The sequence below is a fragment of the Balaenoptera ricei genome, chromosome 1 (assembly GCF_028023285.1).
Source record: "Balaenoptera ricei isolate mBalRic1 chromosome 1, mBalRic1.hap2, whole genome shotgun sequence".
NCBI lineage: Eukaryota > Metazoa > Chordata > Mammalia > Artiodactyla > Balaenopteridae > Balaenoptera > Balaenoptera ricei.
The window spans coordinates 19084515-19111254 of NC_082639.1; the positions used below are offsets into that span (position 1 = coordinate 19084515).

Genomic DNA, 26740 nt, shown 5'->3' on the forward strand with positions numbered 1-26740 from the left:
ACAACCGACTAGTAGCCACGGTTCAAGAGGCATTCAAGTTCCGAAAATTAGCTACACGTCACAATTAGGAGAGGCTTGAAATAATTCTAGCACCTGGAAGACTTTTAGAAAATGAGAAGGAGAAAAATGGTCCCTGACAGCGAGGAGCTGGGCTGGCTCTCACAGCTGGGCCTTGGTGTTCCTGGCTGAACATAGACCATTTCACAGAACATCAACAGCAGACAAGGTCATTCTGGGACTGTGATGGATCAAGACACAAACAGGACCATGCCATTGTCATGTCCAAACACAGACAAACATGAACATGGTCCAAACCATAAAAGGATCAACCATCCCCCTCCCATGAGTGGCTGCTGCTTCTTTACCAATCACAGCTTTAGTCTCCATCTAGTCTTCTTTCCTTCTAGATAACAATCATTAAGGTCCCCAGTTATAGAATTATCCCCACTTCCTGACAGCATCTCATCCAAAGCAAAGCCCTGCTTCCTTAAACCCTCCTGAAATCACCTAACACAACCCAAATTCTGTAGTAAGTCCTTTCTAATACCCTCTTACTGAAACAGCTCCCCATGATGTACATCTCCTTCACTGAAATGAGTCAAGAAACCCAAATTTGTTAGACTATAGGTATATTCCTCGTGGGTTTTGGCTGGGGAACGTTGACAAAGCTAAACTATGCCTGGTAAGCCAACTGTTCTCCCTGAGGAATAGGCATCCCCTCATCTCCTCCCAATTCCCTCCCCAAAATCTAAACCACAGACTCTTAAACTGTACCCTTCAAATTCCCGTCAGCCAAGGCTTGTGTAATGTGGAAGCAAAGGCCCTTCCACAGATGGGGTCTTCCCAGACCATTTGCAGAGTAGATAAGAGCATGGGCTTTGGTGTCAAATCCCAGCTCTGTCTCTCATTAGCTGTGTGTCCTTGAGCAAGTTACTTTACCTCTCTGAATCTCTGTGTTCTTATCTGGAAAAGGAGGATAGTAGCATATTTCTGTCATAGGATTTGGGGGGATTAAGGTCTATAGGGAGCCCACACAGCATTCTGGTTAAGAGTGTGGGCTTCAGAATTTAAACCACCTGAGTCTGCACCCTAGAGCTGCCACTTGCTAGCTTGGCGACCTCAGGCAAGTCCCTTAACTTCCAACTGCCTCATTTTCCTAATCAATAGTTGTGCGAATCAAATGAGATAAAACTTTATAACTATTTAGAACAGTGTCTGCCACCAACTAAATGCTCAGTCCTCGTCAGCCATTACCATTATTGCTGTTGTTGTTACTATTACTATTTAAAGCACTTAGCCCAGTGCGTCAGGCATAGGAAGCAGTCAGATGTCAGCTGTTATTATCATCATGGTTTCATGGAAGATAATTTGCATTCAGTTTTTTTATTACTCAACCAGGGGGCAAGAGAATTTGAAGGGTCTTAATTCCCTACCAGGAAAAGAACTGGCCTCAGAGGAGGCCAGGTCCTACTTGGCTAAGGGAATTGTAGAATACATTTAAAGGAATTAATGACTAAAGTCTTTGCCCTCAAATGTAAGTAGAAATCCGACATCAATGTGCCCAGAGGTAATAAGCAAAATCGCACCTTACTCCATATGTGGATCAAGGATGTTAATGTCAAACCTCTCCCTCTGAGCATCATAATACATGTGTCACCGTCATGTATCCATGACACAAAAGTTATCGTCTTCTCTCAACAGTATAATGAAGTTTTCTGGATCCTGATTTAATTCAGCAAAAAGTGTTGGCATCTACCACGTTCAAAACACAGTGCTGGTTCCACTTGCCCTGTGGCCCGGACATTCCCACCCCATTCTAAGCCAATGGTTTCTTTTGACAGTGGCTGGTCTGTGTGCATATTTCCTGAAGATTCATCCTTTGTTGCTTAGCAACTATAACGTTTCTAGTGTATATTTATGGGCGCTCTTTTTTTGTTCAATCCAAACCATTCAGGAAGTTGACAGTGCACATGCTTAGCTCCTGAGCACGGTGATTAGCCTGTGGTGGGATAGAAGAGGGTGAGATGCAGCCTCCTTTGGCCCCACTGCATAATGATTTGGGGGAAATGGATTTCATTTCAGGTATGCAGAACATGCATGACAAAGGGATGACCGTCCAGCCTGACCTCAAAGCTTCTTTTTCCTACGGGGCCCTGGAAAACAATGACAACATTTCTGAGATCTACGCTCCCGCCACACTGCCCATCATGCAGGAAGAACATGGCTCTAGAAGCGCCTCTGGGGTTCCCTATCGCGTCCTGGAACACACCAAGAAGGAGTGAGCCCACCCTGAAGGAGACTCACCTTCTCTCCATTTACAGCTGCTCAAGCCATGCTGATAGCGGTTCAACCCTTAATTCTAAAACTTGCCTTTCAAGTCTTATTTTTTTAATCCAAGAACTCTGTGGACGGGGATCTTGAAAAGGCTTTGTCTCTGGCAAAGGGTAGATTATCTTGGTCCTGGAAGTTTCAGATGATGAGGGTGGGGCTGGGGTGGGGGGCTGAAAGCAGTATTCTAGGTGGGCAGTACAGAGTTCAGCCTCTGCCTGGTTTAGCCCAACGAGATTTGGAAAGCGGTTGTCATCCTTGAGGATGGTAGCTGGGTTTCCCCAGTCAGTGACCAAAGGTGGCCACATTCTTTAGAGCTAAAGCAGGGCAGAGATTCTGCCCTTACTTTCCAAATCCATTGAAAGGCTGGAAACCTCCAAATCTAGTCTTCCCTCACCTTATGTGCAGGCCTGATCTCTACCCACCTCCCTCTTGATTCTGTACTTAAGATAACCTTTGTGTCGCCTTCACATGGCATTGGTGAACCAGCCCTGGGTGTAACATCCTGCCACTCGCCTGTAAGAAATGCACATCTGCTTTCTGGTGGTCTGTGCCTCCCCAGTGAAAGTGTGCTTGATGTGTTTGTACTGGATCCACTCTGAAAACTAATTTGGTTTTGGTTCTGTGAACTACTTGGTTGCTTTCTTTCCCCTCAAAGGAACTGAGAAATTAAGAGAAGAAGGGGAAGAATAAGAAAGACAGGAGCAGGGGTGATGAGCCTTCAGCCCATAAAGGGAGAAAAATCCCTTTTCATTTTGCAAGAGGTGATTGCATCACCTGTAAAAGGACAGACAGACAGTCTGGCTGTTGTACGTGTATTTTCCTGCACACCAGCGTCCTCTGGGAAAACCAGGGGTGCTCATTTCAGAGACAGCCTCACTCACCTCTCCTCTCTCCTCTCCTCTATAGATTGACGAACCAAGCTTGAGTCATTGGTTCACTTCCTTGGGGTCGATAGACTCTGGGTCCTTATCCCCATGCACATACATCTGGGAGAAGTAGGCATTCTCAGAAATGGGGCTCTGCTGGCTGGCTGGCTGGCTGCGTACACGATTGTCTTCCCCTAGACTGACTGTGTGCTTTTGAGAATGGCAGGTAAAGGTCTGCAAACTTTAATGAAAATAAGGATCCTCTAGGGAGTTTATTTAAAATACAGATTCCTACACCCCAACCACAGGTACTCTGATTAAGTGGGACTGGGACCAGGCCCAAGAGTCTGCATTCTTAACTGGCAGCACAGGTGATTCTGAGGCAGGTAATCCAAGTATCACACACCTTGAAAGCCTAATAACTGAGAGAGACAGTCTGCTGAAACCCTGACACACCCCTGCTGGAAAGTTGGAATTACCATTCCTTGCTTCCTCTTGGGGGTTCATTTGGCAGGCCAAATCATCCCCATAGAATCCATGGCATTTCTGCATCCAGTGATTACTTCTTAGAACTACACTTCCTGCTTCCCTAGGCAGCCTTGAACTAACCGGCAAGATAACAGTGTTAATAGACCAGTGTTGATAGATCATTAACCTTTATGGATTGTGCTTAATGCTGATTTAGTACCTTGACTTCAAAGCTGATGTCTGTTGCCTGTGATAACCACTTCTGTATTGTGTCTTAACCACTTCTGTATTGTGTCTTACATGCCTAAGAAGGCAACAGACAATGACTTTTCTTTTCCTTTAGAATAGGTATCAAAACAATATTTATGAGGCACTTACTATGTGTTAAGCATTTGGACAGTGAGGGCTACAAATAATAAGACCTGGTTTCTGCCCTCCAAGCCAGCCGTGAGAGACACAAATATCTGGTCAACTATGGCAGGGCAGGCCGAGTGCAATAGCCGACCACAGAAAATGACAGTTATGGAGGTCCTGCTAAAGGTCAGGCCCTGAGCCCAGAACTGGGTATTCAGAATTGGAGATGATTTAGGCTCCACTCATTGATGGGTGGCAAATCTAGCTAAGATTTGGGCAAAGCATAGAAAGTAGAGTGATCACCCCCAGGCAGAAGGGCCAGCATTTGCAAAGACAGAGATGGGTTGAGGCGGGTGGCAAAGGAAGAGCCAGGGTAGGTGATGGGAAATGAGCCTGGAAAGATAAGCAGTGGAGGTAGAATCATGGAGGGACTTGAAGGCCTGGCCAAGGAGTTTAAACATATCCTAGAGAACATGGGAGCCATTGATAGTTCACGAGGAAGAGAATGGCAGGATCCGCACTGATTGGAAAGGAGGCCCTATGCAGTTTGGAGGAAGACTCTGAAGGGGTAATAAAAGTCACTTTTCAAGGTCCGGCTGCACAGCTGCAGGAACAAAACACAAAAGGGGAATTAAAATCCAATTTCGCTGCTATTCACATTTTCCCAGTGATGTTTCTAACGTGGGCCGGGAGGGGGTGTGAGGGCAGAGTGGATAAAGGGAAGGTGAGCGGGGAGGCCATTTAAATGTGTCAAACCCAGGTGATCATTTGGTATCTTACGTGCTCCCAGCCTTACTCTGCCCTCTTCCCTTGGTTTTGTGTTGGGTCTTTTAACCTGGAGTCAGGCAAGAGTGATGAATGGATAAAAGCACATTGTAATCTCAGGTTAGCTGACGATCATGGGTTCAGTGCTACCCAGGAGCTGCCTTCAGGTTTAGGGCAACAGCCCCAGAATTCTGACTCTGTCTTGGGCTGGCATCCCCCAGTCTTTGTCCCTGAGTGTAAATGGATGGTTTGCTGGTGGCAGATAAGCAGCACTTGCTGTTAGGGCGGGGAACAAGGGCATCAGCTTTCCAATCACAGCCCCGACTCTTTATTTTTCTCATGGCTCTCACGTCCCCAAGCCCTCTCGGCGGCTCCGGGCAACAATACATATCCTGCCACCATCTCCCTTCTCACAGCCAGTACCTAAGGCAAGGTCACCAAACTTGGGTTTCAGCTTTCCAGTTGTTCTCTGGCTTCCTCTCTCCACCCCACTCTGTTCCCCTCTTCCAAAGGCTGGGATTCTGGGGTCCCTAATCAGATATTAAAAGCAGTTCTTCACAGGTGGGTGCCTGAAGCTTTTGAAGGGAGCTTAGCCCCACTCCACCCGCCCCCAGCCCTCCCATGAAGCTGCAGGTCTGACATGCCATCACATGAAGCCTCAGGTCATGCGAGGGTTTTGCAGGATGGAATTGAACACTGGGTAGGCAAGGGAGGATTGACATCTCCATTGCTTTTCTGGTGGAAACGAGGCAGCTTGATGGCACAGTGTGGAGACAAGATGTCCATCAGGGTAGTGTTGGGGAATCTCCAACTCGCAGCCTTGTGAATTCCAAATCTGGTCCAACACTGGCTGACAGGCAAAAAATTTTACTGTGTGTTCCTCTGAGAAGCTGTGTAAATAAAGTCACCTTAGAATATATTCTATGTGGATGCTCACATTTTGTTAATTTAGTGACTAATGTATGGCATGTCTTATTTTTCAAAAAAATGTGTGTGCTATGTGCAAATAGCATTATGAAGTGGTATTTAATTAAAAAGAAAATCCATGTGATGCCTGTTGAGTTTGAGTCTTTTATGTTTGGTTAATACTTTCCAGAGTTATCTACGACAGTGCCGTCCAATAGAACTTTCTGCAACGATGGAAATTCTCCATGTCTGTGCTGCCCAAACGGCAGCCACTATCTACGTGTGGCTATTGAGCACATTAAACATGGTGAGTGCAACCTAGGAATTGGATTTTTAGTTTTATTTAAATTCAATTATCTTAAATATCCACATATAGCTAGTGGCCGCTGTAGAAACCGTGCAGATCTAGAGATGCCCATGATTGCACTTAAGGCTGAATTAAGCACTTTTTTTCTTCCCTGCAGTGGTGAAGAGTATACACTCGTGGCCACACTGCCTAGGTTTGATTCTTGGCTCTACTACTTATTAGCTGTGTGGTCTTGAACAAGTTGTTTAAACTTTCTGTGCCTCATCTGTAAATCCAGGATAGTAACAGTCACTTCCTAAGGGTTATTATGGGGATCAGGTGAGTTAATAGCTGTAAAGTCTTAGAACTATGTCCGGCATCCCATCAGGACACTGTATGACACTGAAGCGATGGTTTCCGTATTTACTTATTTATTTACTTATTCACTTTGAAATTGTATAATGAACACTTGTGATTTTTCTTAAGTAATTCTAAGCAAATGTGTCTCTCTTCTTTCTAAGTTTCCAATCTACAAAGACAGGTGTGGAATAGAGCTGAAATCTTTATTTATACACACACACACACAGAATAATGTATACATACTCATACATTTAATAAGCACTTATTATATGCCACACACTATACTAAGAATTCATGTACATCTCAATTCTCCTTTATAACAATTCCATGAGGTAAGTTTTAATATTATCCCCATTTTACAGATGAAGAAACTGAGACTCAGGTCATATAGCTGGTAAATAGCAGAACTGCTATTTGAGCCCAGAACTGCCTGACTCCAAAACCTGAGCTCTTCATCCCTCTGCTGTGCTGCCTTTCCTGGTGTGGTTGAATTTCCATGGGGTAAGTTCACCACACATTAGGATTTCACCTTTACCTGACAAATAAAAAGGATGTACAGTTTCTAAGAAGGATGCAGACTTAAAGAACAGATGCCCCCCTGCCCCCAGTTCATATGTTGAAATCTAATCCCCAGTGTGATGGTTTTTGGAGGTGGGGTTTGGGGGAGGTGATTAGAACATGAGGTTGGAACCCTCATGAATGGGATTAGTGCCCTTATAAAAGAGACCCCAGAGAATTCGCTCATCCCGTCTGTCCGGTGAGAACATGGGAAAAAATACCGTACTATATACTATTATTTCATTGAAACAGGACATCAACACCCAAATAGTAAGGGCAAAATCTCACAACAAAGGATAATCCTTGAAACTGAATAATTTAGCTTTATGAAAAATTTAGGACAGCCTCATTATTTGCCTCATTTTCTTGCAGGCCTGTAAGATGAAACCAGCATTAGGGAACCTAACTTGGTTTGACGCAGCTCAAACTTGGTATTACTTGTGAGGAAAGGGGGGCTAGTTAGCTGTAGACACAGGACTAGAACCGTCTTATGAGCTCTAGTCTGTCCCCTTTCCACTGCATCACTGAGTCCTGCTACATCCTCCATCCTCCATCCACCCCATTCATTGAGTTTTAACTCTGTGCCAGGCCCTGTGCTAAGCACTTTACATCCATTATCGCATTGCATTCTCTCAACAGCCCTGCAAGGAACCTGTTCAATCCCTGTTTTACAAATACAGAAACTGAGGCTCAAAGAAATTCAGTCATTTGGGTGTGTAAGCCACAGAGCCTGGATTCAAACCCAGATATAACTGATTCCAAAGTCTGTATTTTTTTTTTTAAATCCCATCCTCGGTATGTCAATAGACAATACTTTTGTACCTTTACATTCTTTGTTCATTTTTAAGCATAAAATGCAACTTTCTCTGAGTCTGGAGGAGCACAAGAGCATTAGCTTTCAACCTTCACCGTTGCCCTGGGCCAAGGCATCTTTCGTTCCTTTGGTACACTGAGTATATGGTATTTTAGGCAACTATTGTATCAATCAGGGTCCAGTCAGGAGACAGAAACCACGCCAGTTTTTGGAACAGAAATTTTAATATAAAGAATTGGTAACTAGGAATAAAGTTGTTCACTAGGCAACTGAAAGTACAGAGAGACCGCTAAGTATCATACAGATAAGACGCAGCTCCCACCCCGAAGGCTGGGGGGAAAAGAGGAAGAGGTTGGAATGATTACAACTTAGATGCTTGGAGGAGGGGCCCCGCGGAGCTGAAACTCAGAGGACCTGAAACAGAGGCTGATGCTGTACCTCAGAGCTTGGAGAAAGACCCTGGAAAACTGGGACCCAGGCCCACGAGCCTCTGGATAAGCCCTGGAGACCACAGATGAAGAAGCCACACCCTCTGAACTTAAGTGGGAGAAAAAAAAATTTAATTATGCCAAAAATATTTGTTAAGAGTTTCCCATTCAATATGGAACCTAAGCACACGCATTCACCTCCTCTCCGTCCCAGAGTGGCTTTGGGCTTAAAGTCAGTAGGTATCAAGAACAAGAGTGGGGCTTCCCTGGTGGCGCAGTGGTTGAGAGTCTGCCTGCTAATGCAGGGGACACGGGTTCGAGCACTGGTCTGGGAAGATCCCACATGCCGCGGAGCGGCTGGGCCCATGAGCCACAATTACTGAGCCTGCGCGTCTGGAGCCTGTGCTCCGCAACGGGAGAGGCCGCGATAGTGAGAGGCCCGCGCACCGTGGTGAGGAGTGGCCCCCGCTTGCCGCAACTAGAGAAGGCCCTAGCACAGAAACGAAGACCCAACATAGCAATCAATCAATCAATCAATTAATCAATAAAAAAATAAATCTTTAAAAAAAAAAAAAAAAAAGAACAAGAGTGCTCTGGGCAGCAATCAGAGGGATTGCTGTGCCAACAGGCACAGAGCAGCTATGCCCCAGTTGAAGCCCTAAGAATTACTCTAAACAGTGGAAGTGATTTGGCTGTAGAGAGCCCATGGTAAGGATACTGGGGTGGGGGGGCGGGGTCAAGATGGAGCTGAAAAAATGAATGGACCTCTAGAATAACCAGGAGGAGAAATAAGGAAAGACAGCCCTGTGCAGGCATGATAGACACTGAAGCTCCCTGCCCCTAAAGTCAGTCTTGCTTTTTTTTGCCTGCGTCCCAAGGCAGCCTACCGGCTCCTCACTCACACACCTGAAGGGGAAGCTGATGGAGAGACCTTGTTCACTTCCTCAGAGACAAAAATTACCCCTCCCACGGAGGGGACCGTAAGCCTTTGAATAAACAAACCCACACGACTGCGAAGGAAACCCACACAACTGCAAAGGAAACCCAGCCAACTCTCTGCAGGAAGCAATATAGCTCTTCATTCATAAGTGGGAGTTGTCCACCGAGAATTACAAGGCATTTGAGGAAATCCAACAACACGAAAGAGAAAGACTAAAATTGTTGAGGTGAAACAAGAATGGCAGGATAGTGTAGTCAAAGCTGGCAATAGTCCACAAGGATTCATTAAATCGTCATCTCTGTTTTTGTGTATGCTTGAAATTTTCACAATAAAAAGTGAAAAAATGGTGTTTTGAGCACTTGTCATGTGCTAAGTACATACATACAGCAATGAAAAAAAGAGAAACTCCATACAAAGGAGTCAGAAAACGAAGCAAACAATATAAAGTGTGATGGTTAATATAATTGAGGGACTGATGATGAAATTTCATGGGGCCAGGACTAAGCAGGAAACAAGAGAACCCAGAAGGGGAGACGGAAGCTGTGGACATGGCCCTGGGTGTGGTGGAGAGCAGGCACTGTGTCTCAGCCCCAGAGCCCGGGCTGAGCTGGACAAGGCGGAGACGACTTTTCAGTCCAAACTAGGATATCTGCAGGGCCAGCTACGTAACATCCAGGACCCAGTGCAAAACGAAAGTGCAGGGGCCCAAAAAGTGAGAAAAAGTGCCATTAAAGGGACCATTTTTTACCATTCATTTTTTTTTTTTTTTTTAATTAATTAATTTATTTTTGGCTGTGTTGGGTCTTCGTTTCTGTGCGAGGCCTTTCTCTAGTTGCGGCGAGCGGGGGCCACTCTTCATCGCGCTGCGCGGGCCTCTCACCGTCGCGGCCTCTCTTGTTGTGGAGCACAGGCTCCAGACGCGCAGGCTCAGTAGTTGTGGCTCACGGGCTCAGTCGCTCCGCGGCATGTGGGATCTTCCCAGACCAGGGCTCGAACCCGTGTCCCCTGCATTGGCAGGCAGATTCTCAACCACTGCGCCACCAGGGAAGCCCTTACCATTCATTTTTATTTTATGCAATACCCATTTTTTTTTTTTTGATATTTTACTCTTTTTTTGTGTGTGTGTAATTCTTTATTTTATTTATTTTTATTTTTGGCTGTGTTGGGTCTTCGTTTCTGTGCGAGGGCTTTCTCCAGTTGCGGCAAGCGGGGGCCACTCTTCATCGCGGTGCGCGGGCCTCTCACTATCGCGGCCTCTCTTGTTGCGGAGCACAGGCTCCAGACGCGCAGGCTCAGTAGTTGTGGCTCACGGGCCTAGTTGCTCCGCAGCATGTGGGATCTTCCCAGACCAGGGCTTGAACCCGTGTCCCCTGCCTTGGCAGGCAGATTCTCAACCACTGCGCCACCAGGTAAGCCCGCAATACCCATTTTAAACGCAAATATAAGAGCACTAACTCATATGGAAATCACTGATATGACACAATTCGTATTTCATTGCTTGTACATGAATAGGTATTGTGTTCTTACCCAAACAATGGAAATCCTACACAAAACTAACTCAATTGTTTTTATTTCTTAATGGGTATACACATATCCTACCAACATTCTCTGCCTTCAGCTTATTGATGAGTAAAGAAATAAAAAGAGAAGGAGCTGTGGGTGGCCTGAGCTTTCCCTTTCCATCTAGGGCACCATTTTCAGCAGAAGTGGTTGTCTGATAGGCTGATACAGGGAAGTAACACGCGTAAGAAGGACATGATGGGGATCCTTGTCCGTTGCCTTCTTCCTGCATTGAAAGAAAGTTTCAGTTGGAATGGAAAGTGTAGCCTCTCCAGAACGTCAGTCCTTCCCCACTCCCACCCCTGCCCCCACTGAATCACAGGCCTAATGGTCACCTAGGATTTGCCTTGAGCACGCCTGATGAGGACGTCAGGAATGCTATGTGCAAAGAATGCCGCACACACGTTGCTTTTAACTCCTCTGCTCACACGCATGTGGCACCCATCAGACCTTGCTGACAAACAGAAAGATGTTCAAAGATAAAATTATTAAGAACTTCAAGATGGCAAACGCAGAGCATTAAACCAAGTGTGAGGCCCCTTTGAGTGTGAGGTTGTATAGGAATGCACAATTCACACATGCCTGGAAAGCTGGCTCTGGCTCTCTAGGGGCATTCCCAAGAGCCCCATGTGGTGCCCACTTATGTGGACTCATAGTAGCAAACTGATGGGTCCTCAGTGTGAAAGCTGCTCTGAATCCAGATCAATCTGGGCCTCATCTCATGAACGACAGCAAACTCCTTTTACCGATCTGGGTTTTTGCACTCTTTAATCAATAGAAATTGATGAGGCCAGACAAGGAACTCAGGCAAGGCTTTATCGCTACAGCACAAGGGAGCAAAAACATGTAACAGGCGTCCTTGCTCACTCCCTGAGGGGGTGACAAGCTGGTCCCTTAAATGGGGTGAGGGTGGGGTGGATCGGTGGGTAGGCCAGAAGGGTGGCTTAGGTGGTCTGCCCACCCCCTTGTAGGGATCATGTGTAGTATCCTGCTTTTGCTCCTGGCACCTCAGAAGTGGCAGTTGGGTTTTGGCCTTTTTGTACCTCATTGTTCATATTTTGCCCCAACTGCACATGTGGGCAGTTATTTTTAGTTCCTTATAGTTTCTTGTATTCTGCTGGTCGAGGAGATATTTGTCCAGGTGCAAGTACTGCAGCAAAGGGTCCCAGGTCCCAGGTCCCAAACTGTAATAGGAATAGAAGAGAGTTTTACTTGAGCCAAACTGAGGACTATAGCCTGGGAGACAGCCTCTCGGATAACTGAGGAACTGCTCTGGAGAACCATGGTTTTCAGCACAATTTTGTATATTGTCAGGACAAAGAAAACCAAATAAGTCAGGGATACATTCCTTCAAGGTTTAAAAACAAACAGATCAGCACATACACAGCAAGTCAGTATGGCCTTGGCACCTGGGAAGGGAGTCTTATCATCAAAGGAGTACTAGCATTGGCATCCCAGGAAGGGAGGCATTAAATCTTTATTTTTAACATGGACATTCTTTACTTCTGGTCAATATGTCCTTTTCTTTAATAATTAAAGCAGATGTACAATGTTTGTTTGATAGGCCACAAACAGGCTGTGTTAGTTAGCATAAAATCAAGTTAACCTATGTATAAGCCAGAATGACTTCCCCATACCTCAATATGTGACAATGACTTTCACTGCTCTTAAAAGGTGTTGGTGTCTATTCTGACTGAAATAAATCACAGATTCAAAGAAAGAAAGAAAACAAACTCTACTCTGTGGGCATTTCCAGTATGCTGCTGCCACTTTAAAAACTGAAAAACTGTAAATTCAGAAAATGGTCAAAGCTACCTGGGATACTTTTGTTTTTCTTCCAGTTTTATTAAGATACAATTGACATACAACACTGTATAAGTTTAAGGTATACAGCATTATGATTTGACTCACACACATCATGGAATGATTATCACAGTAAGTTTAGTACACGGGATACTTTTGAAGTAAAAGAGCAAGGTAGATGTCTGAGTCAATTCCTCTCAAGTGGGCTTCCCTGGTGGCGCAGTGGTTGAGAATCTGCCTGCCAATGCAGGGGACACAGGTTCGAGCCCTGGTCTGGGAAGATCCCACATGCCGCGGGGCAACTGGGCCCGTGAGCCACAACTACTGAGCCTGCGCGTCTGGAGCCTGTGCTCTGCAGTAAGAGAGGCCGCGGTAGTGAGAGGCCCGCGCACCGCGATGAAGAGTGGCCCCCCGCTCGCCACAACTAGAGCAAGCCCTCGCACAGAAACGAAGACCCAACACAGCCAAAATAATAAATAAATAAATTAATTAATTAAAAAAAAAATTCCTTTCAAGTCAAATCACCTAAAGCCGACAGCTTGATTTGTTGGATAAATGTGCTTATTTAATTTACCTTTCAACTGTAACCCATTCAACCCAGGCCTCACCAGACCATGACTTTGGCTAATAATACTTTTCCTTTTTATACCCCGATTATTATAGCACAAGCTTCTAATAGTTGGAAATTAACCACTTCAACGTGACATTCTCTTCCCCAGCCCCATCTTCTGCTTTTTTGAGAGAGTCTCAGGAAACATTTCAAGTGTACTGTGTGCTCTGTAACATCTCTTGGGTTTTCCTTTCTTAATTACTCCTCTTGCCATGACCTCTGCTCTACCAGCTGCTTTGAGACCATCACTGAGCTGGGTCCGCTGCCCCCTGCTGGTGACCTCCCACTGATATATACTCCCCCTACCCTCTCTGGTCCTTACCGTGAGCCTCCCCCTCCAAAGCATGGGTCAGGCCTTCAGCAGCCCCTGGAAATAGCTTCTTGTGAGCCCACAGGTCCAAAAAGAACCTCAGGAACCCGTCACAAGCAGGACTCTCATCTGGTGCCAGGTAGGCCTCCACACCATGGGGCCAGCAGCCCATCCCCTTTCTCCTCCACCAGGTTTCTCTGAGCACCTGAGAACCCAGACCTGACTAATCCCACTGAGCCCTGAAAGAACAAGTCTTTCCTCAAGAATTTGGCTTCATAAAAAAAAAGTCCAACTCAGTGGTCCCTCCCAGAACTGAGGCAACTCAGCCTGGTCCTTTAGACACTAGCAACATCAAGATGAATGCTGGTAGCATTTGAAAACCACTCAGTGGCCACACACATTGTAGTACAACTGTGCACATGATCTCTGGTCTGGTCATTTAGGTGGGGTTTTTTTAGTGTCTTCTAGATCTCCAGTGATGTTGCTCCCTGACTGAAGGAAGATCACATGGCCTGTCCAATAATAGCTAAGAGAAGCACAGAGCAGGACAGAGGGAGGCAGCATAGTATCAAGGCTAAGAGTACAGGCTCTGGAGCTTACTTTCTCTGAAACCTTAGGAAAGTACATAACCCCTCCAAACCTCAGTTTCCTCATGTGTAAAATTGGCATGGTAATACTGCCTCCCTTGCAGTTTGTTGTAAGGATGTAATATAGAACAATGCCTGGCACTGAGTGATGTCTCAATAACATTAGCTACTGTTATTATTTTTCTTTAAGCTAGGGAGCAGTATAAGTAGAGGCACAGAGCCACAGGCCAAAGTCAAAGAGCTAGGTGCTTAGATTTTGGCTTCTTGCATTGTATTTGGGGCTTGGCCACCTTTGGGAGGCCTTTTGAATAGACATGTATCTCATCTACTCATGAATGGATTTTTACAAGTTTAACCTTATTACCAAGCTTGTGGGTATCTTTTTGAAGACACCCTTGCATACACAGTTTCTGAAACTACAAAGCTAGTCTCAGTCATAGTGAAGGATAAAATCTTCCAGTTGCCAAGGTATGCAAATGCAATGGACCGAATGTTTGTGTGACCCCCAAATTCATGTGCTGAGACCCTAATCCCAATGTGATGGCATTTGGAGGTGGGGCCTTTGGGAGGTAATTAGGTCATGAGGGCAGAGCCTTCATGAATGGGATTAGTGCCCTTATAAGAAGAGGCGATGCCAACAAATTGGACAACCTAGAAGAAATGGACAAGTTTCTAGAAACCTACAGCCCACCAAAACTGAATCAAGAAGAAATAAATAATTTGATCAGACCGATCACTAGAAGTGAAATAGAATCTATAATAAAAAAATTCCCTGCAAACAAAAGTCCAGGACTGATGGCTTCACTGAGGAATTCTACCAAAACATACAAAGAAGAACCTATACTGATCCTTCTCAAACTCTTCCAAAAGACCGAAGAGGAGGTAACACTCCTGAAGTCATTCTATGAAGCCACCACCCTGATAAAGATACTACCAAAACCAGACAAAGATACTACCAAAAAAGAAAATTACAGGCCAATATCTTTGATGAACATAGATGCAAAAATTCTCAACAAAATACTAGCAAGCCAAATCCAACAACACATAAAAAAGATCATAGACCACAATCAAGTTGGGTTCATCCCAGGGTCACAAGGATGGTTCAACATACACAAATCAATCAATGTGTTACACCACATCAACAAAGGAAATGACAAAAACCACATGATCATCTCAATAGATGCAGAAAAAGCATTTGATAAAATTCAACATCCATTCATAATAAAAAAAGGAAAAAAGTTACCGAAGTGGGTATAGAGGGAACATATCTCAATATAATAAAAGCTATTTATAACAAAACTACAGCCAACATAATACTCAATGGTGAAAAGTTGAAAGCCTTCCCATTAAAATCTGGAACAAGACAAGGATGACCACTCTCACCACTTCTATTCAACATGATATTGGAAGTCCTAGACAGAGCAATCAGACAAGAAAAAGAAATAAAAGTTATTCAAATTAGAAGGGAAGAGGTAAAATTGTCATTATGTGCAGATGACATGATACTATATATGGAAACCACTAAAGACTCCACACAAAAACTACTACAACTGACAAACGAATTCAGCAAGGTAGTAAAATACAAGATTAACATGCAGAAGTCTGTTGCGTTTCTTTATATTAACAATGAAACATCAGAAAGGGAAAGTACTAAAAAAAATCCTTTTTAAAATCACATCAAAAAAGAATAAAATACTTAGGAATAAACCTGACCAAGTAGGTGAAATACTTATACACTGAGAACTATAAAACACTGATAAAAGAAGTTGAAGATGATTTAAAGAAATGGAAAGATATCCCATGCTCTTGCATTGGAAGAATTAATATTGCTAAAATGGCCATACTACCTAAAGCAATCTACAGATTTAATGTGCTCCCTATCAAATTACCCATGAAATTTTTCACAGAACTATCGATAGAACAAATAATCCTAAAATTTACATGGAGCCATAAGAGACCCAGAATTGCCAAAGCAATCCTGAAGAAAAAGAACAAGGCTGGAGGCATAACCCTCCCAGACTTCAGACAATACTACAAAGCTACAATAATCAAAACAGCATGGTATTGGCACAAAAACAGACATATGGATCAATGGAACAGAAAAAAGAGCCCAGAAATAGACCCACACACCTATGGTCAATTAATCTTTGACAAAGAAGGCAAGAATATACAATGGAGAAAAGATAATCTCTTCAGCAAGTGGTGTTGGAAAAGCTGGACAGCCACATGTAAATTAATGAAGTTAGAACACACCCTCACACCATACACAAAAATAAACTCAAAATCGCTTAAAGACTTAAATATAAGACAGAACACCATAAAACTCCTAGAAGAGAACACAGGAAAAACATTCTCTGACATAAATCATAGCAATGTTTTCTTAGTTCAGTCTTCCAAGGCAATAATAAATAAAAGCAAAAATAAGCAAATGGGACCTAATCAAACTTATAAGCTTTTGCACAGCAAAGGAAACCATAAACAAAACAAAAAGACAATCTACAGACTGGGAGAAAATATTTGCAAACAATACAACTGACAAGGGCTTAATTTCCAAAATATATAAACAGCTCATACAGCTCAATAACAAAACAAACAAACAAACAAACAGGGCCTCCCTGGTGGCGCAGCAGTTAAGAATCTGCCTGCCAATGCAAAGGACACAGGTTCGAGCCCTGGCCAGGGAAGATCCCACATGCCGCGGAGCAACTAAGCCCGTCCGCCACAACTACTGAGCCTGAGCTCCAGAGCCTGCAAGCCACAACTACTGAGCCTATGTGCCACAACTACCGAAGCCTGCACGCCTAGAGCCCGTGCTCTGCAACAAGAGAAGCCACGACAATGAGAAGCCCTCACACCACAACGAAGAGTAGCCCCCGCTCACCGCAACTAGAGAAAACCTGCACACAGCAACGAAGACCCAACACAACCATAAATTAATTAATTAATTAATTAATTTAAAAAACAAACAAACAAAAAAAACAACCCAATCAAAAAGTGGGCAGAAGATCTAAATAGACATTTCTCCAAAGAAGACACACAGATGGCCAACAAACACATGAAAGAATGCTCAACATCACTAATCATTAGAGAAAGGCAAATCAAAACTACAATGAGGTACCACCTCACACTGGTCAGAATGGCTGTCATTAAAAAGTCTACAGATAATAAATGCTGGAGAGGGTGTGGAGAAAAGGGAACCCTCCTGCACTGTTGGTGGGAATGTAAATTGGTGCAGCCACTATGGAAAACAGTATGGAGGTTCCTTAAAAAACTAAAAATAGGGACTTCTCTGGTGGTCCAGTGGTAAAGAATTTGCCTTCCAATGCAGGGGACGTGGGTTCGATCCTTGGTCAGGAAACTAAGATCCCACAGGCCACAGGGCAACTAAGCCCGCACGCTCTAGAGCCCATGCGCCTCAACTAAAGAGAAGCCCATGTGCCGCAACGAAAGATCCCACATGCTGCAACTAAGACCTGATGCAGCCAAATAAATAAATAAATATTAAAATTAATAAAAAGTAAAATAAAATAAATATTTTTAAAAAACCCTAAAAATAGAGTTACTATATGACCCAGTAATCCCACTCTTGGGCATATATCCAGAGAAAACCATACCTCGAAAAGATACATGCACCCCAATGTTCATAGCAGCACTATTTACAATAGCCAAGACATGGAAGCAACCTAAATGTCCATCGACAGATGAATGGGTAAAGATGTGGTATATACATACAATGGAATACTACTCAAGCATAAAAAAGAATAAAATAATGCCATTTGCAGCAACGTGGATGGACCTAGAGATTATCATACTAAGTGAAATAAGTCAGAACAATAAAGACAAATACCATATATCACTTATATGTAGAATCTAAAATATACAAATGAACTTATTTACAAAACAGAAACAGACTCACAGACATAGAAAACAAACTTATGATTACCAAAGGGAAAAGGGAGTAGGGAGAGATAAATTAGGAGTTTGGGATTAGCAGATACAAACGACTGAATATAAAATAGATAAACAACAAGGTCCTACTGTATAGCCCAGGGAACTATATTCAATATCTTGTAATAACCTATAACGGAAAAGAATATGTATAACTGAATCACTTCACTGCACACCAGAAACTAACAACAACAAAAAAAGAAGAGGCCAGAGAGCTGGCTTGCTCTCTCTCTGCCATGTGTGGATACACAAGAAGACATCTGTAAACCGGGAAGAAGGCACTCACCAGAACCTGACCGTGAGCTTGGACTTCCACCCTCCAGAACTGAGAAATAAATGTCTGTTGTTGATAAGCCACCCAGCTTATGGTATTTTGTTACAGCAACCCAAGCTGATTAAGACAGCATGTCATTAAGATCTTCTCTCAGTTCTAAACCCACACTTCCAGCGGATGGCTTTGGGGTGCCGGGGCTGAAAGCGCCTTCCTGCTTTGCCAGCTGCTCCCGGTGAGGGAGACTGTGAGGCTGCACGAGGAAGAAGGACTTACTCCTTCCTATTTCCCGTTCGTACGTACATCACTCGGCAACACTGCTTCACTCTAGTGCAGCAGCAGCTGAATCTGGTTTTGCAGTTCTTTCCAGCACCTGGACAACCAACTTCATAGCAACCCCTCAGAGACATCAGCACCCCTTCCTCAGAGGTCTGGGGCCCAGGCCTGCTGTGCCCTTCTCTTACGTATTTAACGCCCTTATTGACATATTTCACATACCATACAATTCACTCATCTAGACTGTACAATTCAATGGTTCTTAGTATATCCATGGGTATGTGCAACCATCACCACCATTAATTTCAGAACATTTTCGTCACCTCTAAAAGAAACCCTGAAAAGAAAATAATAGGTGGACTTTCTCACTTTCTGAGATGGCCCGCACTCTGTCTGTGGAGTGTGTCTCTCTCTAAATAAATCCACTTCTTACCTATCGCTTTGTCTCTCACTGAATTCTTTCTGCGATGAGACATCGAGAACCTGAGCTTCATGAAGTCCTGAAACCAGTTGTTCTACAGGAACTAAGACCCCCACACTCACGTGGAGGATGGCGGCTACCTGCTGAGCACAAGCACTGGACCCCAGACTGTTCAGAACCAGAAGGTTGATGATTAAGATTCCTAAAACACCACACTGTTACTTCACAACCAGTCAATGAGAAGAAAGTCATGAATCCTTCAGCCTCCCCCCCACCAAATGTTGCCTTTAAAAATGTTCCCCTGAAAGCCATTGGGGAGTTTGGGTGTTTTGAGCATGAGCTGCCTGTTCTCCCTTCTTGGCCCTGAAATAAACCTTTCTCTGCTCCAAAAGAAGAAAAAAAGAAAATAACAGGTATTGGTGAGGATATGGAGAAACCGGAACCCCGTGCACTGCTAGTGGGAATGTAAAATGATGCAGCCACTGTGGAAAACAGTATGGTGATTTCTCAAAATTTTAAAAATAGAGTTACCATATGATCCAGAAATGCCACTTCTGGGTATATACGAAAAAGAACGGAAAGCAGGGACTCAAACAGATATTTGAATACCCAAATTCATAGCAGCATTATTCATAATAGCCAAAACATGGAATCAACTCAAGTGTCCATTGACAGGTGGATAAACAAAATGTGGTGTATACATACAACAGAATATTATTCAGCCTTAAAAGGAAGGAAATTCTGACATATCCTGCGATATGGATCAAACTGGAAAACATTATGCTAAGTGAAATAAGGCAGACACAAGAGGACAGATACTGTATGATTCCACTTACATGAGGTACTTAGTCAGATTCATAGAGACAGAAAGCAGGGAATGGTGGCTGCCAGGAATGGAGGGAGGGGGGTGGGGAGTTGACTGGGTAGAGAGATTCAATTTGGAAAGATGAAAAATGTTCTGGAGATGGATGGTGGTGATGGTTGCACAGCAGTGCAAATGTACTTAATGTCACTAAACCGTGTATTTAAAAATGGTTAAAATAGTATATTTTATGTTACACATATTTTACCACAATTAAAAAAAAAAAACCTGTACCCTGTAGCTATCACACTCCCCCCCCCCCTCAATATTTCCTATACTCCCTATCCCCACCCTCCCAGCCACTGGCAGCCTCTAAGCTATCTTCTGTCTCTGTAGATTTCTCTGTTTTGGACTTTGACATGAATGGAATCATGCAATATGTAGACTAGTGTGACTGGTTTCTTTCACTTAGCATAATGTTTTCACAGTTCATCGAAGTTGTAGCATGTATCTGTGCTTCATTCCTTTTTATGGCTGAATATCCTCTTATCTTCTAAGTTTTAATAATTAAACCTCTTCCGTTGGTTCCTTTCATCCTAGGAATGGGAAGCTGCTTCCTGCAGTTGCTACCTCTGTGATCCCTTTTTTTTTACCTGTTTAGTTACTAGTGAATAACTTTATATGTAGGTAACAATTCTTTATATTAAATTCTTTCTGTTCAAATCACTAGTGTGACTTCTGTCTCCTGATCAAACCCTGATAGTCAAGAAAAATCAAGATAATTTGAATTCCCGGGCTATTCATGCAGCTGCCTATTTTTAATGTTCCATTTTCTTCCTTTCTTTTCTGTGCCCCACCCCCTCTCCTGATGATGGTCATCTAGCTCTTATTATCCTCCACCCATCTGCAGCTCAAATTAATCAGGAAATAATATCTCCTCCTAACAAATTCAAGAAATGCAACATTTAAAGAGCGGCTCCTTCCAGCGTGGAGTAGCCCTGCTGCTCTTGAACCCATCTGCAGTGAATTCTACAGCCTCTGAGTCTGCAGGCAAATAGGACGGATTCTTTGTAATTTAGAGGAACATAGCTGGATGAAATCTTACACAGCATCCAGGCTTCAGAAGGCACTGATATACCTCATCTTACAAAAAAGATTGTAAGGAAATATATCAAAATATTGAATAATCTCTAGATCATGGGGTTATAAGTGATTTTAATTTTCTTATTTATCCTTTTGTCTTCAAATTACCCATAAAAACCAAGTCTAGTTTTTATAATGAGAAATTTTAAGTATAAAAAATCAACATCACTCATCTCCCAACCAATGGTGCTGGTAAGAAGCTTCCCCCCTTCCCAGCCGGCTCTTGGATCATGTTGTAACTCTCTTCTTTGGGGAATGACTGATTTTCCAGGAAGAGGAGATAAATGAGGGTGTTACCAGGGAGGCTGGGTAATTAAAGCCTCTTCAGGAAAAGGTGTCATCTACAAGGCAAATCCCATAGGAGATCTAGAGTGTGTGGCAGGCCGTGAATTTAAATATCTAATATGCCTGGGTTCTATGAGCCTTTGAGACAGAGAGACCGAGACAGAGACCAATTGGCAGGCAGGTAGGCAGGCTTCCATCTTCAGGCCTCTTCCTTTCTCAGTATGTGTTCTCTCATGAGGTGATCTCTCTCACGATCAGAAGCAGCTCTGTTTCCTCCCTCCCTTTCTCTCTTCCACATTTATTGAGCACCTACTATATACCAGAACCAGATATTGTTATAGGAGCTGGGGATTTATCAGTGAACAGACTACTCCCTGCCCCCATGGAACTAATATTCTAGTAATGGACTTAGGCCATTAAATCTGTAACTGCATAATTATTCTCTTAAATACAACTGTGATAGATGCCATGAAAAGTAGTATAGGGAACTGTGGGTCACTCACAAGGTATATCATTTGGGATTAGGTTTGGCTGCAACATACACCTAACAGTATAGAAGAATATTTCTCTCCCAGGTAAAGGCAGTCTGGATGCAGGCAACCCAGGGCTGGTATGGCAGCTCCAGTGTCACAAGGGATCCGAGATCCACATCTTTTGGATCCACCATCCCAGCATGTGGCTTCCAACTTCAAAGTTACCTCCTGGTCCAAAATGGCTGCTGGAGCTCCAGCTATCATATTCATATTGCAGGCTAGAAGAAAGAGGAACAGTAGAAGTGCACAAGGTACCTCTCCCAGCTAAGTCAGCTTCCTTTTGCTCATATCTCACTGGGCAAAATTAATTTATGCCTAGCTGCAAGGGAGGTAACACATTGCTGCCTTGAATAACATTTACTTGTAAACTGGTAATAAACCAACTAATGTTTACTGAGCACCTGTAATGTGTCTAGCTCTTTAGAAAACAACCCTGCAATGCAGATATCATCACTGTCATTCAACAGATTGGAAAAGCGAGGTTCAGTGGGTTTAAAGAAACTGCTCGAAGATCGCACCACCAGTGATGGTGGAGCTGACTTCCTGAAGCCCATGCTCTTTCCATTGTATTTTGCTGCCTTCACACCAGCAACTAAAAAACTGGAGAAGAAAGTTCCTCAGACTTGTCATTGATTATATTTAAAGAAAGGCCACTTTTTTCTATTTAAAGTGCATTGATGCTACACAGCCAATGAAAAGAACTTAGATCTGTATAAAAGCAGGGACATGGTCTGTTTTGTTCACCACTATCTTCTCAATGCCTAGAACAGTGCTGGGCAAATAGTAGAAATCCAATAAATGTGAATGTTCCCTGAATGTTCTTTTGTACCCCTTTCCAATCAATCTCCATCCTTCAGATGCAACCACTATTCTGATGCTGATCACCATAGATTAGTTTGGCCTTTTATTTAACCTCATGTAAATGGAATCATACATCTATAACTCTTTTGTGTCTGCCTTCTTTTTGCCCAACAATTTTTTGAGATTTATTTATGCTGTTATGTGTATCAGTAGTTTATTCTTTTTATGGCTGTGTAGTATTCCATTGTTGGAATATACCATAGTTTGCTTATCCATTCTTCTTTTGATGAACATTTATAATATTCCCAGTTTGTGCATATTATGAATGAATAAAGATGTTAAAAGCATTCTTGTACAACCCCTCCCCCTTTTGGGGGATATTTGCTGACATTTTTTGTGAATATATAACTAGGAGTTGAATTTCCGAGTCACAGGGTAGATGTACACTTAGCTTGAAAAACTGGCAAAAGTTCCCAAAAATTGATTGTCTCCTTTTACATTCCACCAGCAACACTGGAGTGTGAGATGGAGATCTTTTATCATTTCTATTAATTCCATAGCACAAACCTAATAAGGACTTTTTAAAGTATTGACTTTTAAGTCTACTCAGATAAGAATAACAAAATCTGAAGTGCAATCATCTGTCTGGAAATTCTCCTCCAAGGTAAGAGGTGAGCTACTCAGGATCTGTAGCCTCATCTGACGGGTTCTACTTGAGTTTTTCAGGACAGCAAAAATGCTTATCAACCTTGGCATAGGTTTCAATGGATTGAGTCACAAGGGATCGATTTCTCTCTCTTTTCTTCTCTGCCTGTAACTCAAACCTCACAATGATGAGGAGGAGAGGGAGGGAGTGTTAGAAATGTAAAACTACGTGAAGTTCATTCATAACAAGCACTTATTATACACTGTGGGCACAATGTAAGAGGGAAGATGTGGAAGATTCCATTCTTGTTCTTAAGTTGCTCACAACCTAGTTGATAGATATAAGATGGCACCGCTTCCTCTGCCCACCATGTAAAGATTGATGTTGTCCTGGATTCGGCCCTTTGCCCTTTTTGTGTTTCTTTTCCACCTGCTCCTCCGGGGTCATCTCACCTGAGCTAATGATTTCAACTACCCCGCACACCTCCTTCCAAAATCACTATGCTTGGTTTGAGCCCACTCCTAGGCTCCAGACCTGTGTCTTCCAGCTGCTTCTATCCCAACTCCTCTCTCATGCTCATAACTTACATATAATTCATCAGTAAATTTTGTTAACTTTGCCTTTAAATTCCACCAGGAACATACTATTTTTTACCACTTCCTTTCCTATAACCCTTGTCCAAGCAACTGTCATCTCTGGTCTGCCTTATTGTAATAGCTCTACCAAATCAGTATTGCTATCTTATCGCCTGTTGCCTGCTCTTAACTCATTTCCCTTTCTTTCGGTAATAAAAACTTGAATTACCTTTGGTGAATGTAACCGTCAGGGTTCCCGCAGAAGGTTAACCTGAGCTGAGTTTGGTAAAGGTTATATACAAATGTGTGGGCAGGGTTGAGGGAAACAAGAAGGAATGATAGGATGAAACTCCGAGGCTGCCAGCAGAAGGGAGCTACTACCACCTCTAGGCCAGGAGAAGGGAGACTCTACCAGAGCTAGGAGAGACCCATATGAAGAGGGGCACTAGACAGAAGACTCAGCAGAGAGGTATGTGGCCAACATGCAGTGACCCAGAAGGGAAAGGGCCTGCGGAAGGGGCCTTACTTCATCCTCCTCCAATCCTCTGCACGCTTCCAATGTCTTCTATGGATAAATTCAACTGTAAGCCAGAGAATTAGGGACCCATTGAAGCAGTCCACGCTGGTATCTCCTGAGGCACAAATCAGGAAGAAAAAAAATGTAGATAGTAGATAAAGGGACCAAGAGAAAATTTTTGGTCACACAGGAAGCCACCTTTCCCTAATTCTCAGTCCATGAGATTTAAGAGCTACTGACCACACCTTAGCTCCAGAGGTTAGCACATGACCCAGGTCTGGGCTATCAGAATAGTCCACGCCCCTTCTGAAGACAGTGGCTTAATGATGCATGAGTAACCCAAGTTAGACCAATGAGATGCAGTCCTGGGACTTTTGTTGACAGCACTGAGGAAAAGAAACTCTCTAATGGTAAGGATATGATGTGAAGTTGTTAGCAGCCATTCTGCTATCTCATGGGGAAAGGCAGCCTGAGAAAGAAGTCAACACAAAGGAAAACAGAGTTAAGAAATGGAGATCAAATCCTGATGTCTTACTTTTAAGCCCTTAGATCCAGCCATGCTTGAAGCCCACAACTTTTCTGCATTACATGAGGTAATGAATTCCATTTGTTGTTTAATCCAGTTTGAGTGGTATACTGCATGCAAAACAAAAACAAAAACAAAAACAAAACCTCTTGAATAATATTTAATACTTATCCCAAAGACCAACATAAAGGCACACCTTTATATCTCTAAATATGCCATTATTTCTATGGAATGTCCTTTTCCATATTCTCCACCTAGAAAAATCCTACTCAAATATCCTCTTATTGCAAAGCCTTCCCTCAGTTTTCCAGGTTGGATTGCTCGATCCTTCCTCTGCTTTGTCAGCACTTTGCAAATGCCTCTATCAGTGTACATATAAAGTTGTGTCATAGTTAGTTGTTTGCTTATCTGTCTCCCCTATCTGTGAGCTCCTGAAGGGGTAGATTTGCGTGGCCCTTACCCCTGTAAGCCTAGTACCCAGCACAAGGCCTAAACCCTGAGTTAAAAAGGCTAAACCAGTCTTTTTACTTTAGGACCTCTCAGAGCCATTTCTGTGTTAAGATGCATTAATGGATCCCCATGCAGGGGTACAGGATGCAGCAATTTCCAAATTCATTTGACCTTAAAAACTCAATTTTTGCTGAAGTTGCTGTGTTTGAGAAATTTAGAGAAGAAAAATAACTGCGGTTCTTAGGGTGACCTTAACGCATGAAGTGGCTCTCAATAAATATTTGTTAAGTGAATGAAAGGGAGAACTTGGTGGGGAGCAAGGGGCAGTAGGGTTGGAAGCAACAGAAACAACACAAGCAGTGAACAGGAAGCCAGAGGGGTGATCTGTTGGACATATCTCTGTGATGGTGCCAGGTCAATTGTTAAAGAATGATTGGGACCATAATGCAATCCTGTTTCCTTAGTTTAAATCTAACAGAGATTAGATGTATTCTACACACTTTAATCCTTCTTCCTGTCCCATGACCCAGGGGCTAAGTGCCTAACGGCACTGCTTCCTTGATTTTGACCTTCAATTTGCTTCACTTTGCCTCAGAGGGGACTATGTGGGAGATCAGAGCTGATTTTCCTCTAACTGCACACCCTTAAGACACATTCCTTTCCTGTTCTGTGCCTCTGTTTCCCTCTCTGCGAACACAGGCTTCCTTCCAAGCTTGGCTCAGACGCCTTGGGAAAAAAAAAAATTTTTTTTTTTAAATAACCTGACAAAGGAAGCCCCAGTCCTACCACTGTAACTTTGGATAACTCATTGAACAGCTTAGGCCCTTGGTCTTTCTATTTGTAAAAGAAATGGAGGCTTCTGAGAGAATCAAGCAAGACTGTGCGGTGCAAAGTGTTTTGCAAACGGGAAATAAAACATTAGAAATGTAAATATTATTAGGATTGTACATACGGTGAAGAAGAGGTGGACGGAGAGTGGAGGGGGGGCAGGAGGAGGCGGCGGCTGGAGCAGAAGCCCACCGTGGTTCAGAGCCCAGGACAAGGAGTCAGCACCCTGACGCAACCACCTAACTAGCTGTCTCGCCTTGGGCAATTAAGCACAGGGAAGCCCTCTTCATCTATAAAAGGAGGATAATAATGTTCAGTTCGCTGGTTGTGAGGTTAAATGAGGTAAATCCTGCAAAGCACGCGTTGCAGTGTACATAGTAACTAGCCCTCAGTAAATGTTCATTATATTCCTACTATTCTTGCCACCGACTGAATGGGACGAAGCATGAAGAGGGGATAAGCCATTTCTGGTCACGGTGCAAGACCAGAAGATCGCCAAAGGTCCCGTCGTCGGGGGCACCTAAAGGCCCCTCCCCAGCTAGACCGCCCAAGCCCCTCACCTGCGCGGAACAAGAAAACCCGGATGCAGGTCAAGTGCGAACGCGCAGCCAGGCTCCCGCCCCGGCCCCAAGGCCGCACGCGAAGGGCGGGGCCGCTTCCTGCCGGCTACTGGGCCCCGCGCGCCCCCGCCGGGCCGTCGACACCGGGCGCCTGCGCCGCGCGCGCTCGCCGGAGGTGGGGCGTGGGGGGCGGGGCGGAGCCGCGCGGGGCC

The 26740-nt window shown here is 43.7% G+C and overlaps 1 protein-coding gene and 1 long non-coding RNA gene across 7 annotated transcripts in view; one reads left to right on the plus strand and one right to left on the minus strand.

Annotated features, from left to right (window-relative positions):
• LOC132361167 (NIPA-like protein 3) overlaps positions 1–5835 on the plus strand; it is a 45508-nt gene extending 39673 nt beyond the window's left edge. For 3 of the 4 annotated variants that reach the window (XM_059915949.1, XM_059915948.1, XM_059915950.1), the window contains one exon: positions 2083–5835. In XM_059915949.1, coding sequence (XP_059771932.1) covers positions 2083–2282 — 200 coding nt within the window. In that variant the 3' untranslated portion in view covers positions 2283–5835. The remainder of the gene's footprint in view (positions 1–2082) is intronic. The other variant, XR_009501509.1, reaches the window with a different exon arrangement.
• A 4621-nt stretch (positions 5836–10456) lies between these two features.
• On the minus strand, positions 10457–26667 carry LOC132361208 (uncharacterized). 3 transcript variants are annotated; one of them, XR_009501531.1, is made up of 6 exons: positions 26529–26667; positions 24700–24800; positions 24174–24279; positions 11680–11820; positions 10972–11086; positions 10457–10862 (listed from the first exon to the last, which is right to left on the minus strand). It is a non-coding gene; the product is annotated as an uncharacterized LOC132361208 (long non-coding RNA). The 3 variants fall into 3 exon arrangements; XR_009501519.1 differs by having other exon boundaries at positions 10458–10862; positions 10972–11090; XR_009501525.1 differs by lacking the exon at positions 11680–11820 and having other exon boundaries at positions 10458–10862; positions 10972–11090.
• Between the last annotated feature and the right edge of the window lie 73 nt (positions 26668–26740).